We start from the raw sequence: 17816 nt of genomic DNA, 5'->3' as shown, positions 1-17816 counted from the left end.
GTTCTATTTCAATAGCGTAATTGGACTCATGTGGCAACACGTTTGGACTTGATGGAGAAAAAGTGGGACGGAGAAGAGGATTAAGATTAATGGAGAAGCGGACTTTGGAGATTCATCAGTTAACGTCTGGTTAGATTATAATGGTCCCCCGTATCGAGCACCCCGAAATACTCTATAGGCTTGATCTAAATTCATCAGAATCTGGCTACCTCAACATTTTTCCGGTCTAGGAAATTTTCGGCCTATAAAAATCTACCCGGGGACAAAAAACAGAATTATTGAAAACGATAGCTTAAAATTTGTGGAAATTCAGTGAATAGTTTCCTTGTTTTGTACGATTACCTATGTTTTTGCATATGCGCAGATCCGTAGTAGCTCTTTAGAGATGCCCTGGTCAATAAAAAACTTTTTTCACATGTTACACTTAGAGAATATCCAAGATGGTTGAAAGATACGTTAATTCTTTTTTACTTTATTTCAATTGTAAACCTCCCGATGATTTATTATTATCATAATTGAAACTGGAAAAAAATATACCTACTTTCCGAACCTTCCATTCATATGTATTCATAAAACATTTGAAATTGTCCAGTTCATTACAAATTTCATCATTCTCCATAATCCGCTGTCTGTTAAACATTTTTTTCTAGTCATATGCAGTAAGTGAAAATTATAATCTTAATGGACGAATACACTGTTGTAGGTACCTTCTTTAAAATTTTCTATAAACTAAACAAAGAGCTACCATCGAATATGAATATCTGAAGCATAAAGGGCCTTTGAAAAAAACACAATTGCCACAATAACAATAATTTTTGATTAAAACAAAACGTTTTTGAATGTGAGGTTGATACTATGATCACTCAAACGGGGCATTTTGAAACAGAGTTCAACAAAGTAACACCCCGCACACTATTATTCTCTATCGCCTCGCATTCGATGAAAAGTCCTAAAGATTGTTTCCTACAGTCCCTCCAGTTTAACCTAGAACTCCACGCCACTGCCCAGAGTAATTTCATTGAAGTATCTTCCCAGCGACAAAAGAATACCTTCATGGAATTTGCAAAGTTCGACTGTTATTGTTCTGTTCGCTATCGGTTGTGTTGTGTATTTTATTTACGTTTTGCAGGCGAAGTTGTTGACTACCGAAACAAATCTAATACCCCAGAGTTTTAATCTAAAGTTTAATTAGGTAGTTGTGAGTTCATGTACAAAAGCAGTATAACGGACGATGCCCATCATTGCTGAGTGTTTAGACAGTTTAAATTCCGTTTTTGTTCGACGTAACCTCACTTTCCGGTGTTTTGTTTGTTTTCGTTTGAATTTCGGTCGTGTGTGCAATGCTAGGACGGCTTGTTGGTGAAAAAGAACTGATATGTGATATATAAAGGCAAGTAATGTTACTGTTATCGTTACTTCAAAGAATCTAGTTAATATTTTCATCTGAATGATCGGAATCACCTGAAGAATCTCAAGGCGCATGTCGGTCTCATCTTGTGGGACGTAGAAGTAGGGAGGGCCTCGGGTTTCAGACTAGGGAATTTAGGAATATCAATTTATTTATTTATTCTACGGCAAAGCTAATTTACAAAAAGACATTTAACAATGTGTGAAGAACTACAAAGTATTTTTGAATGCTCATGTCTGACGTCTATATTACAATTGTTGTGGTTGTTTTATATCCAGTGAGTAAAAAAATATTCCAACACGCATTTAAGATAAGTGACGATAATTTTATAGTATACCATTTTGAACTGGGAGTTCTTATTTAATAGGTATTTGTTTTGATTAAATGTTTAAAATGTTTGTAGGTGAAGATGTGTTACTTCCATACATTTCTGGACCTCCAACAAAGTTTTCACTCCACAAAGCTTTACTTTTGAATCGATCAATTGCATTTCTAGAGATTCAGTATTAACCCTAAATGGCTCAATGTGGATTTCGTTACCATTTGTTGTTGAGAGGATTTACTATGAATGCTAGAGTAGTTTTGTTATTTTTCAATTGCTGAAATTTGTCAGCAAGTTCATCTTGATTTTTTTAAAGTAGTAATTCGTGTCAAAAGTTGCGCGACATTGCTTCAGAAATTGAAAATGAAGTAATTCACCGCAATGAATATCTTCTGAATTTTCTTTGAAACAAACCAATTCTTTTACCAAACCATAGGCATTCTTCTACCAAAATATTGGCTGGGTTTCCTTTTTCTTGCAGCTCTTTTAATTCCGCTGTGATCTCGACCATAAAAGTATCCTTTTTACAACCATTTGCCGTTCACTAATTCAGAGTGATTATTGCCTTTTTCATTGATGAATGTATTCATTTCATTCAAGCACAAAGCAACACTTTTCAACACCTTACCTTTGGAAATTGGCGTGAAGTTATCCACAGATTTCTGGCCACACATGCTGACGTAGAGGAAAATAAAAATCTGTGGTTGGGATACGAAATTATTAGCACCCGTACTAATATCTGTGGCTGGAAATACCTATTCTCTATAGGTTGAACGTGGAATTATTGAGACTATTTGGTGTTTAACTTTTTTATAGAATCTTGAGTAGATTGACGCGTTGATAATCGTTTTCTTATCAACAATACAAATTTAGGGAAAAATAAAATTTGAAATATTAGACTTACTTTCCAATACCCCATATAGAAATGATATCCGATGATGTGCGTTCATCAAAATCACACAACTTCCATAGTTTCTTGAGTAGATTAACTTGGTGATGACAGTTTTCTTGTCATCTAAACAGATTTCGAAACAGAAATTGTTGAAACAATCAGACTCATTTTTTGAGATTCCTTGTATTCATGAAAATCACACAACTATTATAGAATTTTGGGTAGATCGATATAGTGAAAACCGTTTTCTTGTCACCCATACAGATTTCGAGAGAAAAATTGTTGCAACAATCAGACTCATTTTTTGAGTTTCCTTGTAGAATTGGAACCAGAAGATGTTCTTTCATGAAAATTACACATCTGTTATAGAATCTTAGGTAGATCGATATAGTGAAAACCGTTTTCTTGTCACCCATACAGACTCACTTTTTAAAACACCTTGTAGAATTGGAACCATATGATGTGCGTTCATGAAAATCACACAACTTCCATAGAATCTTGGGTAGATCGATATAGTGGAAACCGTTTTCTTGTCACCCACACAGATTTCAATAAAAAAATTGTTGCAACAATCAGACTCATTTTTTGAGTTTCCTTGTAGAATTGGAACCAGAAGATGTGCGTTCATGAAAATTACACAACTGTTATAGAATTTTGGGTAGATTGATATAGTGAAAACCGTTTTCTTGTCACCCATACAGATTTCGAGAGAAAAATTGTTGCAACAATCAGACTCATTTTTTGAGTTTCCTTGTAGAATTGGAACCAGAAGATGTGCGTTCATGAAAATTACACATGTGTTATAGAATCTTAGGTAGATCGATATAGTGAAAACTGTTTTCTTGCCATTCCTCGATTCTGTAACTTTTGTAAAGCGGATACCTTATTTTGGTCAAATGAGTATAACAAACTAACACAATAATCAAAATGGGGTTGGATTATACAATTATATAATGTAATTTTTGAGTACATCGAAAGCTGAGATGAAATTCTTGGGAAAAAATATATTTTTTTAATAATTTTTCTATATATATATATATATATATATATATATATATATATATATATATATATATATATATATATATATATATATATAAACAAAATGAGCATGAAGAAATAAACGATTATCCACCATGAAACCTAAGTATTTGAATTCACTTACGAACTCTATTACATCACCTGCAATTTGTAACCTTATGTTGAGATTGTTGATAACCAGTTGATAAGGATCATATATTTTGTTTTGGATGTGTTGACTTTCAATTTATTGCTATTCATGTCCTTGAAAACACTTCTTAGTTCATTATTCATTTGATCAGCTACTGTTTCTATATTATCTCCTGAAATTGATAACAAAGTGTCGTCTGCAAAAAGGTTCATGAAATCCCAACCATGGATGGTATCTATCATTCAGGTAGATTAAAAATAATATAGGTCCCAAAACACTTCCCTGAGGTACCCCGAAATGACATCGCGAGATGATGACACTGATGAATAATCAGTCAGCCATAACAAAACAGTTTCCTTGATACCAATATTTTGCAGTTTATTTAGTAATATGTGGCAATCAATTGTCTCAAAAGCTCTTTTAAGATTTAAAAATACAACTATGATATAATGTCCCTTATCTATTGATTCTTTCCTTTTTGATATTGTGACTTGTAATGCAGACTCACATGAATGGTGTTTTCTGAAACCTGACTGATATTTTAGTTAAATATCATTATTTTCTAGATACTCAATGATTTGATTTTAAACTGCGAGTTCTAATATTTTTTCAATACAAGGCAAAGTATTGATTGGGCTAAATTCCCAAGGTTTTATTTGTGTTAGGGACTTTCTGAATTTGCATAAGGACCCTGGTCTTGAGCTCCTTCGGGAATCTGCCAATGCTCAAAAATGTATTTATAAAATGCAACAATGCATGTCCTATAACACCAAACGTTTTTTTAATAAGTTTGCAATCAAGTATTTCACTCCTGTATTTCATTTCCACTCCGTTGATCAATTTAGACAGATCTGCTAACTCCAACACTTTGAATTTCTCGAGCCGCAGCTTCATATCTAAAGATCGCCAGTTGCCGACCCCTGGTGCAGTGGAAAGGATAGAAAACATTTCACAACAAACCACACGACTCAAGACTAGTTTTTGTCAGCTTTGTGGAAATCGAGTTGTTTGAAACTAAAACAAGCTTTCTGTTTTTCAAAACTGGTCGCGAGCGACTCTGTTTGGTGTAAATCCGCCCTAACACATCAATAAAACTCTCCCTTTATCCAACATACCGACACCACTCAACCTAACCTCGGTCACTACATTCAATCGAGCGCCCCTCATCGTCTTTACTGAATCTTCTTCTTATTTTCAGCATGTCACGGTCGGGGAATGTCGACGACGGCGGCCCTTTTGGAGGGCCTTCTCTGGCGGATCTCCTGACGGCGCGTCCCTCGGGCCTCGTAGAGCCCGAAGCGTGGGCGATTCTTTGTCAGGCCGTTCAGGCACTCCAGGATCTATTCTTGGCCGGTAAGTACTCTATTGGAGGTTCGAATTTGGCGGTGTCAGCACTAAATATGCCGGGGAATATTGGAACACTTTCCAGCTGATTTGTCCCGCTTGCAGTATAACGAACTTTGTGTAATGTCTGACGGGGTGGGAGTCAGAATAATGAATAAAAATGTTCCGGAGAAGTGCATCGATATGCCCAATTTCTGGTAAAAATACCGAAACCTTGCCTCACATTTGAGACAGATTCCCTCTTCGGAGTATGTGTTTGTAGAGTTGCTTCTGCATTGTGTCTATTGGTGGCGCAGTTGTACATCTTACCAATTCAACTACAGGCAGAGCTTATGACTACTTGGAATTTGTTTTGTTTGTTCGGGATATTTAGAAATGGTCCACCCGGCAGTGATGAGGGGCTATCACTCCGAAACCGGTCTGTCGGTGGTCAACCTGACCGAATAAAATCACTTTCAGCTTTTGTTGTTCAGGAAATAACTTGCGACGAATCTTCCAGAGGGAAGAAGTTACACAGGTGCCTGATGGTAGGTCGTGTGGCTTCAATTCTGGCACCAGCTGTATCTCATAAGGTTTTACACCCAAATCCTTCCGTAAAATTCTCCACGTAGTGGAGTAACAGAGGCCCAGTTGCTGCGAACGGCGGCGAATCGACATTTCACGGTTATCACGAACACTGGCGGATACAGCCGCAATATTTTCTTCGGTCCTCACTCTACGTATGCGTGTTGGTGGTTTATTGTTCAATAATGTAAATTGGGTTCGAAATTTAGTCACAAGCTTCAGAATAGCTCCCTCAGTAGGCCGACGAAACTGCCCATAAATTGGAAGGAGTGCACGATGCACTTTTTTCACCGAGCATGAATTTTGATATTAAAATTCAATGATTTGCAAGCGTCGTTCATTTCGTAAGTCGATTCATGGTTGAATTATAGACCAAACTGAACAAGTTTGATAATGACACAAGACATGATTCACGCGTGATCTGTCAAAAACGGTGTTGCCAAAAAGATAACAGCAAAAAAATCGCTCATTACTTCCGTATGAAACAAAATACACTTGAAATGAAAACTGGGGAATGCTTTTTCTGACAGTTCGGAAGGTATGAACTTGATCGATTATTCCTTAGATATCGGGGGTGCTTTATCATGATTTGCTAGTTCTTTGCATTTTCAACCAACATAGAACAATTATTTTTGACAGTGACGTGCAAATTTTATCAAAGTTTGAAAAGGCCAAAAAAATTCATTTGTGTCGATTTGCACATAAGTATATTATTATTTTTCAAAGAGTTTTACATTATCGTTACTTTTTGTCGTTTAACCCTTTAGTCATAGGGAATTGCAAATTTCTATTGTCCACTTTTGTCTGAACAAACACATAAATTGTGTAAGTTTGAGATGAACAAACTCTGTTTTTTCACTTATATGGGGTCTTCAAACAACGAATTCCGAAATTCCAACTTGTTCGAGTTACATCTATCAAATCAGTTGTCATTCTTTCAGTATGTTTCGCCAAAACACCATGGACGGATATATCATTGAACAGCACGTGCAAATAATGACATTGTTACTTAAATGGGTGTGCTGATCGGGCAACGTACCGCGCGCTTCGACTATTTTGCGGTCGCTATAATCGTGCTACCAAGAGGATAAATATGAGGTGGCGGTGGATAAATTTAAGTCGACTGGTTCAGTAAACGATCAAAAAATACCCGTTCGTCAACGAAACGTAATATCTGACGAAAACATCGTCGCTGCCTGTGAGAGTGTGCAGAATACCTAAAAAAGAGAAATGAGGAGAAATACCTGAAAAAGAGGAATGAAATAATGCATGCAACATTTAAAGGGATTCGTTTCTATTTCACCATTTGGCAACATCGGTTATAGCTAATAAAGGACAATAAATCTGTTACCTGTACGAGACAAACAAAGATGACATATTTCAGAGGCGTGCTGTTGTGTTCCAAGTTCCGAGACATTCTGTGACATATGACATTTTGTGCACCTAACCCATCTTCCTTTATATGAATAAATAACAAAGCAACTGTTGTTTATGTGGCTTGTGGAGGTGGTATTGAACTATAATTTATATTCTGCCTTAATAATTTTCCTTTTTCAAAGTAGAATATCTAGGTACGTATAAATTATTTTAACTCGATATAGGCGCTGTTGCCATGTGAATTAGAAACAAAATCCCTTTAAAAATTAAAACCCAACATTTGAAATATCAATTTGAATACTTGTCGAAGTGAATTTGAAAAACTCATGAATTAAACCCAATTTTATTTTGTTCAAATTTGCATTTGCTGTAATAACCCAAATTGAGGAACATTTCCCATTCTAAGATAGGAAACGCTTAGTGGAAGACCCTATATATCTCTATGTTTTGTTTCGGTGTTGAGAATGTTTCAGAAACAAGGTCTCAACGTCTCTTGGATTTTTTTCAGCAATTTCTGATAAAATACAGATACGCTCATTTGGTATTTTCGCATAATTTGTTTATAGCAAAGTCGCAGACTCGAATAAGTCAGAACGTCTCCTAATTGGCATAAAATATATCGAATGTACACGCTTCAAGAAACATGGTAATTCAATGGGAAATGAGAAACGTTATGAACAGAAATAGAATAGCTATCCCGTTAGCAGAGCTGAAAATAATGGTTTGTACTCGTTGCCAATTTCAGCTTTGAGACGTGCTGAAGAAAAGAGCATACAATTTCCAGACTTGTTTCTTGTCACTCGCAAAGCAACACTGACTACAAATTAACAATCGCAATTCCGATTCGTATAACGGTTTTTAGAGAATCATTTGCCCTTTAATGCATTCTATAACGGTTGTGATTGTAATTTGAAACAACAACTTCGCAAACTACTGGTGAAAGTTTGTAGCGAGATATTTTAAACAAAGTCACTTTTATTTTTTTTATCCAGGAAAAATAGATTAGGTATCAAAAAGGACAGAAACAAACAAAGATTGGGAAAACAATCTGGAATATGGGATGTTTGTTCTTGTATTTCAAACACCACCAAGTTGACAATTGACGATTTTCACCGTTCAAGTTGCCCTACTATCAAAAATCCATTGCATTCATAGTAGGCTGAGGGATAAGTCAATTACTCTGTTAGAGGTTTTTCTTCTTGTTGTTCGAGATCAACCTACACCCTTGAAAAGAAAGAAAGACCTCTGAAGTAATTATAGATCAATCCTTCATTAGTGATGTAGGAATCATAGGGAACATATTTTTGAAAATTTTCATTTCAAATATTCAAAATCTTGATGGATTGCCAGTATAGTTTCCGAAAGCAGGGATCTATTTTTGTGGTCAATGACTTCCAGTTCTGACCTTCTCATGCGTCTTCATATATTGCTTTATCTTTGTGTGATGGTCTTGTGATTTTTCACAGGCGGTGAAGTACGCATCCCTGAAATACCCGATTCAAATTCGCGATTTTTGACTCGATGTTTCATGACATTCAAGAATGAAATCTTTTTTAACCGTTATTTATGGTAATTTATGGAAGATCAAACAGTTTGATCTTCCTCTTGAAGATGATCACTTGGTTATCGAAACAAGTGTCGAGTTGTTAAAATAACGGTTTGGTGTTGGGAAAAAACTCCAGTAATATTCATCACTACATCAAAGATTCCAAAGAGTGCATTCTTAACTCTTCGAGATATGTGTGCAAAATGTTATGAACTCCCATATTCAAAAAGTTATTTCTCCTACTCAGCATGGTTTCGTACAACAAAGATCATGTATGACAAATCTTGCATGTTTAAATCAATATCTCTGTACGTACCTGGACAAGCAAAAACAAGTCTACTTTCAAAAAGCCTTCGATCCAATAGATAGATCATTACGTTCTTCTCAGCAAATTGACAAAATTGGGTCTCTCTAACAAACTACCTACTCTAATTGAATCATATCTAGTGAACAGAAAACAATTCGTCAAATATGAATCTTCCAAATCGGCCCAGTACGTAGTTACATCTGGGGTACCACAAGGTTCTAATCTTGGACCTCTTTTATTATTTATTTTTATTAATGACTTGGCAACCTTTTTGAATATTCCTAGCCTACTATTCGCAGACGACCTGAAACCATATTATAAAATCGACGACATTACTGACTACCAACGTGTACAACATGAATTAGAGGTAATGAAACTTTGGTGTAATAATAATTCGAAAATTATCTTTTGATGTTTTTCATTGAACCAGACGTAGACGCTATGGAAAAACTGTAAGTTGCGAATCGAACATTTTCCACAAACAAAACTTTTCTCTTTCGTTCTAAACTTGATAGAGAATCTGAGCGATGGTCCTTTGATTGAATTTGAAATTCAAAGTGATCCTTCGTCGACACCACCCCTAAAATTATAACGAAAAATCTGAAATATGCCGCCTGGCGGCCCAAAAGTTCGAAAAGCTGTTTTCTCGTAAGAGCACCTAGAATGAAAGCTGGGAAACCAAAATACGTTTCCGTGTTTATGAAAGTTTATGTTGTTTGTAGTATATTAAGTGAGATATTTTCATGCAATATTTAACAGCTTCAAATCATTCCCGAAAAGTTCGAGGAGTAGTTCGAACATCCATTCAGTAGTTTGCGGCGACGAGAGAGTTGAAGAGACGAACTTCTAGGAGATTAATGCCCCTGAAGTTTGTTTGGCGTTGCATAACGGATGTGGAATCTGCAAAATATTTGATGAAGTTCTCTCTTTGCGGTGCAGGAAGATGGAATAGTATGTCAGCAAGCAGAGGATGAAACATCTGTAGTAAAGTACTCCGCAGTGTTTTTCATCAACTGTGACGACACCTACATGAAGTGGAAAAGAGACCCTACAATGAATTATACAGGGGTGCGCAAAAGTCCGGAATAAAATTAATATCTTTTTAACCAGTATTTAAGGAAAGAAACGCTGAAACACGTCAGTTGATTTCACGTTGTACGCGTTTTTGGCAATAAAATGAAATATTTTTTTCAACCTCTTAGCTGCAACCGTAACCAACTTTTTTTTTCAAATGCAAACCTATGTCGTGTGTAGGCTCATTGAAAAGCTCGTAAAAATGGATTCTGACCATACCCTTTTATTTTTTTTTGTGGTTACAACGAAATGAGAAAAAACTCCTTTGAAAAGTTACAAATACCTAACTCAGTGCTATCTGCGGGTGAATTAACGTAACAGATGCTGAAATTGGCCTCCACCCTCTACTTGGCAGGCTCCTAGGCGATGGTAAAACCCGTCTACGGAATTCCGAATGGCCTCAGCCGATATGTTATGTGATTCCACTCTAATTCTGCTTTTTAGATCTTTAATATTAGCTGGCCTATTTTGATAAACCTTGTCTTTCATACATCCCCAATAAAAATAATCTAATGGCGTTAAGTCTGGGGATCGTAGCGGCCATTCAATTGTACCACGTCGTCCAATCCAGCGTCCTGCAAATATGTCATTGACATTGATACCAGAATGTGGGAGAGCACCGTCCTGTTGGAACCAAAGTGTTTCAGGATATCTGGATCTGCTTCATTGGGAAACATAACAGCTAAAGCAGGGACTAATTCAAAGCGTTAAAAGTCTAAGTAGCGTGCAGCTAAAAGGTTTCCCTCAAAACAGTATGACCCTAATATTCTGTTGTTGATGATGCCTGCCCATACATTTACTTTCTGAGGACGCTGCTTACGAGCTTCGCATATCCAGTGTGGGTTTTTCTGACTCCAGAATCGATAGTTGTGCCTGTTAACTACTCCATGTAAATAAAAAGTTGCTTCGTCCAAAAAGAGTATATTGAGTGGAAACCCATTATTCTCGTCACATCGCCTCATTATTCCCTCACAAAATCGCAAACGCCTGTCATAGTCATCTTCCACGAGCTCTTGGACAAGACATACTTTATATGGGTGGTATTTTTCTGTTTTCAAAAACGTCTAGACGCAGGATTGTTTTGGGCTAATGAAACCGTTGACAAATGTGGATCTTCCTGCAGAGATAGAGCAATGTCCAATTTTCGATCTTCGTCTAAAACGTGTGGCCGGCCACTTCTGGGCAAGTCCTTCACTGTACTATGTTCTTCAAATTTGTGTAAGATCTTACTCACAGTAGCCTGTGAAATGTGATTTTCCGGATATTTTGCATTAAATAAAGTACAGACCTCACTTTGACTCCGCATTCCATGCCCACATCCCAACAATATAAGGACTTCGATACGCTGCCTCTCTGACAATATCATTTTTGTTTAGCAGATTAAAATAGAACACTTTGAAGGTACCCAATTAATAAACTAAACATACATACGATTTCAATTTCACCCAGGAATGCCACAATTTTAAAACTTCTTATCAGGGCATTCATTTTGGTACAAAAAATGCAACAACCTTTGTCTCTTTTTGAGATACACTGGTCAACAATTGCTTGGGATGGAACTAATTTTATGTGTAAGTTTTTGGTGAAAAAATTAAAACCACAGAAAGTTGATGCTACATTACGTTATCAGTTTTACACATAAATCAATAAAATTTGTTGTGGTGCCTGGCCCGGTAGGTCTGTTCTTAAAATTTGTAAACTTTCAGAAAGTAGGTACTGGTGATCCTTAGCAATTGTTGAGAAATTGCACTTATTTGTTTTTTGCACCGTAAATTCACCCGTAGATAGCACTAAGTAGGTATTTCTAACTTTTCTGGTTTTCAAAGAGTTTTTTTCATTTCGTGGTAACCGCATGTGTAAAAAAAATAAAGGGTATGGTCAGAATCCATTTTTTACGAGCTTTTCAATGAGCCCATACACGACATAGGTTTGCATTTTAAAAAAAAGTTGGTTAGGGTTGCAGCTGAGGGGTTGAAAAAATACATTTCATTTTATTGCCAAAAAATGCGTACAACGTGAAATCAACTGACGTGTTTCAGCGTTTTTTCCTAAAATACTGGTTATAAAGATATTAATTTTATTTCGGACTTTTGCGCACCCCTGTATATGTATAGTAGGGAGGGTGAATGTAGGCCCACTGCACTCAGGCCACATGTGACCCGTTGTACATAGTCCCTAGGAGTTGTCCTAGGTCATCGTCCATCCTGTCCTTTCCAAGAAGGTGGACAGGTCACTAAGAAACATCTCCTTTATATCGGCAGGTGTAGGCCAATACTCGTCGAACACACACTCTCTTTGGCAACGTTGAGGTGTCTCACGGCAGCCTCCACGAAGGTTTTTGAAGGTGCAGCGACATTACTGTCGTTGCCCAGCTTCTTTAGCCTTCCTGGGGTTCCCCGCAAATGCGCCGCCTTTGTGAGGCTATGTCCAGCCTCATTCCGAGCGGTAGATTGAGTGAGCACTTCTGTCCAGCCTCGGGATTGCTGTTTGTTATGTCTGCTTTTGGGTTTGCTTCATATATGTGTGTTCCCACGAGTAGCAAGGGAAGAGTTGGTCACCTCTGGTAGAGCCCCGCATTAGCAAAGGAAGGCTGATTACAATGAGGTTTCGCCCTGTTCCCCAAGAGGATCGTTCATGACCTCATACCACCCTGCGGCCATGTAGCTGTCGGCACGATTCCTTACACCTTAGCTTGGGTAGGAGGGTCCACGGTGGCATATTTTGCAAAGGCTTTTGAGAAGTTTTAGTTCCCCTAACCCTGCTGACCAGGAGTCCGTCGCGTGTCGTCCGTAAGGCCACATTGTCTTCCCGTACAGGGCCTCCAAACCCCTGGCCGTTCCCCTATCCACCACCTGGGGTCGCGCCTGATAGGTAGCCCAACCCACGGGCCTACAATGAATTATTTATGATGAAAAGAATAGACAAGTGCGGGTTATCAGCTCACCTCACTCCAAAGGCTCCTACAAACAGCAGCAATCACCAACACGGAGGCTCGTCGTCCTTGCCAGTGACCACTCAGTGATAGAACTTTTTATCGAGGTGAGCTCGCTGAAGAAGGCCGCATGAAAATAACTCTACCACACGTAAAGACCTTGAAGTATCCTGCACTCGGTAACAGGTGACCACTGACCTCCCTCAGCACACTTGAGACACACTGTCGAGTAGTATCTGATCTCTGCTCAAGCTGGAATGTTGAATATATCAGTGAAGTTATATTAAGGACGCGATACGAGCCCCATCAGTGGCCAATTTTCGAACTATCAGTCTGGTATGTTTACCAGCTAAGGACGGAGATAATCTTATATAGACACTGATGAACACTATTACATTACAATATGCATTTAGTCTCTGCAAAACGAAAGGACTTTCAATAACGAGCTGGAGATGATTGAAGCAGAAAGCAGAATTGTCTGACCTGATATTGTTATATCCTGTTCGGAGTTATTATTCATCTTCTTGGAGAACACCAATGCCTGGGGTTTTGTGGCGTTGAATTTAACCTGGCTATTTTCACTCCAATTCGAGATCATCTCTAGATCCTCATTAAGATATGCAACCTCATGATGTGGGTGAAGATGTGCATCCGTAGATGTGCATTCAATAAGTCGTTGATATACAATAAAAAGAGGGTTGGAGACAATATGGATCCCTGGAGAACACCAGCGTTGATGGTTGTTGCCTTTCTTTGGCATGGATGCAAGCTTTGCCAAATAATCACTGGAATACCTGGGCTTCAAGGAGAGTTTTAACCTTCAGCCAAAGTCTGTCAAAATTTGCCCATTCCATTGGAACAATTTTTAGATTACAGCAGGAATGACCAACGTTGTTTAACAGACCTACTCACAGGCCTCCTCTTTCTTTGGGTGTCGTTCATGGGATGGTTCCCACCTATTAAGTTCATCAGCTTCATTGAGAAATTTGACCCACTTGGCTACTCATTTCAAACCTACCTACAAGAAGATCCCTCATCGAGGGGAAAACATAGCAATTGAGAAATTATGGGGTATTTTCTGATCCACCAACATCAAGTGAGTTGGTGCTGCAGGGTGCGACACTAGTTCTAAAAGATTTTTGAAGGAACTGCTGATATTCACCCAGGTTGGTGTACAGATCTACAACATATGAGAAATGGGTTAGGATGTACTGAATCGTAGCATAGCACTAAGGAAAAGAAAAATGCTCCCAACTAACTTATAAATAATCTTCAAGCATATGAATATCTCAAGAATTTTCTCTTCTAATTGCAATCAAATGTTTCAATTGAAAGAAAATTGTCCATTTCCACGTTCATCGAATTCGCCTCTACTTACCATTTTTTTCACAGTTTCTTCGGATAGTATTGAAAATTCTAGTAATTTAGGGTCCATAGGGTTCATTTCCTGCTTCCTTTGGTCGTTGAGGGAGAACTTATACCCCAAATAAGTTCACGTTGCACCCTATATTTCTCGAATATTCCAAGAGTCGATGTTCCCTACCTAATGAAACGAATAAATCACCACTAGATGGTTTTTATCTGTACTTCTGTCAAAGTTCCCTGCGAAAAAAGCCTCATATATTTTCGTCGAGTATCCAAATATCGAAAGAATAATAAATGGGGTGGAAATTTTTCATATCGTATAGCGGTGTGATTAGAGAACCAAAACGATATCAAAGTGAAACCAAAAAAAGCTGGCGAATCAAATCGATGAAGTGTTTTCCAACCACGTTGATGTCGGTTAGGAACACTCTGCAGGGTCTCTCATTTCGAAGGAATTCATTTACTTAATGTTTACCAGTAGTTTAAGTTTAGTTTATTCTTGAATGGGTCTGGATTTTGTCCACTTCCATATTGTCTCAGCATAATCAGCCTTGCCAGATGGATGTAGACAGCAGCAGACGGAATTACATAGTATTTTCTCTGATCACAATTAGAGTAGTGAAAACCAACCTCCAACATAGGAAGATAGCTCCGGTGGTCATCACGAAGGTTATGGGAAATGCCTTCATCCGAGAGCTCCAGGTCTACAGAGAGCCATCCTACCTTCGTTGCATTAGTCCGGAATTGCTACCAACCAAGTAGTGGAAGAGCTAGTGGAAGCCTGCTGAATAGACAGATCCCAGCTTATAATTGGCTGTGATGTTAGACCTAGAGGGGCAATGATAGAGGTGAGCAATTATAAGCAATTCAGACATCAGAACGCAGGCAATAAATTCACCTTTATGAATACGAAACTCAAGGAAGCAATTAGGGGTTAGTCTAACTATGTACAGAAATGCAATGTGTTTGATGAGAAAAGTTGTCTTATCAAAACTCCCTGAAAACAAACTGGGAATAATCGTCAATACATGTCAAAGAGTATTGTCCCATAGTGAGATAGGGAATAAACAGGAATGTTTCCTGATGGAAAGAAGATCTAGCATGAACGAAACAACAAACTTGGATAGCTTTTAGAAGAGCAAAAAAGGGATATTGGAAAAATCTCTAACAGAAGACAACGAAGCTCTGAGGAAATGTGAGAGAGACTCGTGGAGAAGGTGATGAGAGGAGGTCGAACAGATCCAAATATAGAAGTAATAGCATGAAATAATGCAATAAAACGGGGATGAAATATATAACAGCAATCTACAGCGCTGAATAATCACTAAAATTTCTAACTCTGGAGAAAATTTTGAAATCAGCAGCGTATGAATGACAGTTGGCTTCAACAATACGAGAAATATCAATAATTAATGAATATGAAGGAGTGGTCTTTAGTTTTTTCCTTGTGGTATACCAGATTCCTTTTGGCAATAAATCTTCAGCTTTGCTAGTAATATATAATGGCTGACTTTATGATTGCTCTGGCGAAAGCAATGTACACACAATCCAACTAAGACCCATAACTTCATAACTAACAGTGGGAAAATTTGTATCAATCGATCCTTTTCCAGAAAATCCGTGTGACTTCTGAACTATAAGATTTTTCACGAAAGAAAATTCACATGAATTAGTACTGAAGGTGCTGTTAGTTTGATTTCAAGGGAATTCCAGTTAACATCGAGCGGTGACAGAAACAGGTCTATCACTAGCAGTTCTGACGAAGAAGTCGCCATTATAGTGGCCGCATTATTGAATGTAAAAGAAAATAGTCCCAAAAAAGAATGTTGTGGGTCCATCCCATTAATCAAAAGAGGGCAGATCTAGGAGAGTTTCGTCATCTTTTCAACTATCTGGAAGAAGAGGGGTAGAAATTTTTTCAATATTTCCGAATGACCCGAGGCAAATTTTCAGAACTTCTGGATATTCTAGAGCCTGCACTAACAAGCAACTCTATTTTCCTCGTCCATAGGTACCAACTGACACTGTGCTGTAAACTGATGGAATAGCAAAACAGAGAGATGTAACTTCCCCCGGCACGTTTGGATACTTGAAGTTGATGCTGGCAAACGCTGGCCCGCGATACGCTCACTTGGCCAGCCCGTCGCAGCACGTTCCGTTATTTGCCGATCAGGATCGGAGAAGCTAGAATCCTTTCCGGCGACAAACGCTCTTGGCGGTGTTAGTGGGCGGTTGTCCATTCATTTTCATTGTTTCAAGCCTATCCGTATTTCCAGACAAAGGCGACACACACTGTCTTCCGACAGTCCGCACCCCCCTCGGAGGGGTGCGTCCGACGACCCTTATTTAGATAGGGAAAGTGGGTCGAGTGGCACCTTGTTTTAAAGGTCTTTCGAATACCTTTATAACTCTGTTAAAAGAAAATTTTTGTAACGATTAGTTTTCGAGATAATTTGAAGTTAAAATTGCCATGTTAATAATACATTAGACAGACCACTCGGTAACTTGTATGCCTATATAAAAATATTTTCGAGCAGTTCTTCTCATCAGTTTTTTGTTGAATAATACCCCTTTTTTGAATTAATACCCACTCCTCTTCTTCCAGTTTTCATTAGTACATTGTTCGATTCTTTTGTTTAAACGGGTCGTGTATTGTTATTCGTTTAAAAATGCCTCACACTACTGCTGAAAGGGTTTCAGTTATTGTTTATTTTTTGGCAACGACTAAAATGCTTATAGAACATCAATTTTATTTAACGAGCAAAACCCTGGTAAACACCTAAGCAGAAATCACGTTCTGGATTTGGTCACAAAATTCAGGGAGACAGGTTCGGTTTTAAATAAGAAAAGAAATGTTCAGAGAAGGGTAGTGAATGACGATAATGCGATTGGAGTGATTGGTCAAGTCATCGCCAATCCCAGGTTAAGTACCAGAGGTTTATCAGCAATGGCCGAAATAAGCCATATGAGCGCATGGAGAATCCTCAAAAACCACAAATTCCATCCTTACAAAATTAAACTTGTTCATGAACTCAATGAGGATGATTTTGACCGAAGACAGGGGTTTTGTGAGGACATGAGTGAGAGATTAATGCAAAATCCCGAGCTGTTCTATAACATCTGCTCATTTTATTTAAATAGTTGTGTGAACCGTCACAATTGCCATTATTGGTCTATGAAAACCCAAGACAATACGCAGAAATACATACCAAACATTCCCAAAAGTTGAATGTCTGGGCCGGAATATTAGGCAATCATATTATAGATCCATTTTTCATTGATGGAAATTTAACCGGTGATTCTTATTTACAACTTATTGAAGAGGCAATACAACCTCGTATAGTTGAAATAATTGAACAGGATCCAAGATGTCAAGATGAATTTATCCATTTTCAACAAGGCGTTGCACCACCCCATTATGCCCAGCAGGTTCGAAAATTTTTGAATAATCATTTTTAAGGACAATGGATTGGCAGAAGAGGTCCAATTGAATGGCCAGCACGATCACCAGATT

At 38.0% G+C, this 17816-nt stretch overlaps 1 protein-coding gene across 1 annotated transcript in view; it reads left to right on the top strand.

Moving 5' to 3' along the window:
* Positions 1-1075: 1075 nt before the first annotated feature.
* The window catches only part of LOC111502964 (FERM and PDZ domain-containing protein 2), a 90886-nt gene continuing 74145 nt past the window's right edge, over positions 1076-17816 (top strand). Inside the window, exons 1-2 of the mRNA XM_074169194.1 lie at positions 1076-1390; positions 4992-5146. Coding sequence (XP_074025295.1) covers positions 4993-5146 — 154 coding nt within the window. The 5' untranslated portion in view covers positions 1076-1390; position 4992. The remainder of the gene's footprint in view (positions 1391-4991; positions 5147-17816) is intronic.

The sequence above is a fragment of the Leptinotarsa decemlineata genome, unplaced genomic scaffold (genome assembly GCF_025532065.1).
Source record: "Leptinotarsa decemlineata unplaced genomic scaffold, Ldec_3_MD MMD2_P_RNA_scaffold_5, whole genome shotgun sequence".
Taxonomy (NCBI): Eukaryota; Metazoa; Arthropoda; class Insecta; order Coleoptera; family Chrysomelidae; genus Leptinotarsa; species Leptinotarsa decemlineata.
The sequence above is the reverse complement of the archived record's forward strand: the minus strand, read 5'-3'. Positions and strand labels throughout refer to the sequence as shown.